The sequence below is a fragment of the Nematolebias whitei genome, chromosome 8 (genome assembly GCF_014905685.2).
Source record: "Nematolebias whitei isolate Nwh7 chromosome 8, NemWhi1, whole genome shotgun sequence".
NCBI classification, from domain to species: Eukaryota; Metazoa; Chordata; class Actinopteri; order Cyprinodontiformes; family Rivulidae; genus Nematolebias; species Nematolebias whitei.
In genome coordinates, this window is record NC_056505.1 from 4,441,639 (window position 1) to 4,442,508 (window position 870).

General features: G+C 41.6%; 1 protein-coding gene across 1 annotated transcript in view; it reads left to right on the forward strand.

Annotated features, from left to right (window-relative positions):
* LOC119413132 (formin-binding protein 1) overlaps positions 1–870 on the forward strand; it is a 23,532-nt gene that overhangs the window by 13,539 nt on the left and 9,123 nt on the right. The window contains exons 7-8 of the mRNA XM_037680147.1: positions 223–237; positions 316–444. Coding sequence (XP_037536075.1) covers positions 223–237; positions 316–444 — 144 coding nt within the window. The remainder of the gene's footprint in view (positions 1–222; positions 238–315; positions 445–870) is intronic.

Consider the following 870-nt stretch of genomic DNA (forward strand, 5'->3'; position numbering starts at 1 on the left):
CAGATGTTACAGTCAGCTCCACATGCACATAAAACCACATCTGGATGCAGTAGTTTGTTTTAAGGCACCTATATGTTACACAGCTGCACACTTGTGAATGAACATGTGAAACAGACTATTAAGGAAAAACTGATGCTGTACTTGTCTCAACAAACTGTTGTCCTTCAAAGTTCTGATCTCAGTAAACTAATCTGAGTCTCTTTATCCATGTTTGTGCCTCAGCGCTGCTCACTGAAGGTAAATTTGTTTCATTATTCCACCATCATGCCTTGGTTCATGTGTTTTCACTTATCTGCTTTTTGTTTCTTCTTTCAGGCTCGTCAAACGGCACAGCAGAAACAAGAAGCTGCTGAAGATTCCAGGAAAGAATATGTGACCAGTTTAAACCAGTTTAACCAGGATCAACACCAACACTACCACACATTGGTACCAGTGATATACCAGGTAAACCAGAACAATCTCAGATTGGCACTGGTTTCCAGGTTAACCTAGCACTATTTGTAGCTCCCACTGGTTATGCACAAGGTAAACTATCACTGTCTCTGACTGGCACCAGTTATATAGAAGATAAACCATTACTGTCTCTGACTAGTACCAGCTATATAGAGGGTAAAGCAACAGTGTCTCTTACTGGCACCAGTTATATTGAAGGAAAACCAACAGTCTCTGACTGGCACCAGTTATATAGAAGGTAAACCAACACTGTCTCTGACTAGTACCAGCTATATAGAGGGTAAAGCAACAGTGTCTCTGACTGGCACCAGTTATATTGAAGGTAAACCAACATTCTCTCTGACCAGCACCAGCTACATACAAAGTAGACCCAACACTGTCTCTGACTGGCACCAGCTGTATAGAAGGTAAACGAAC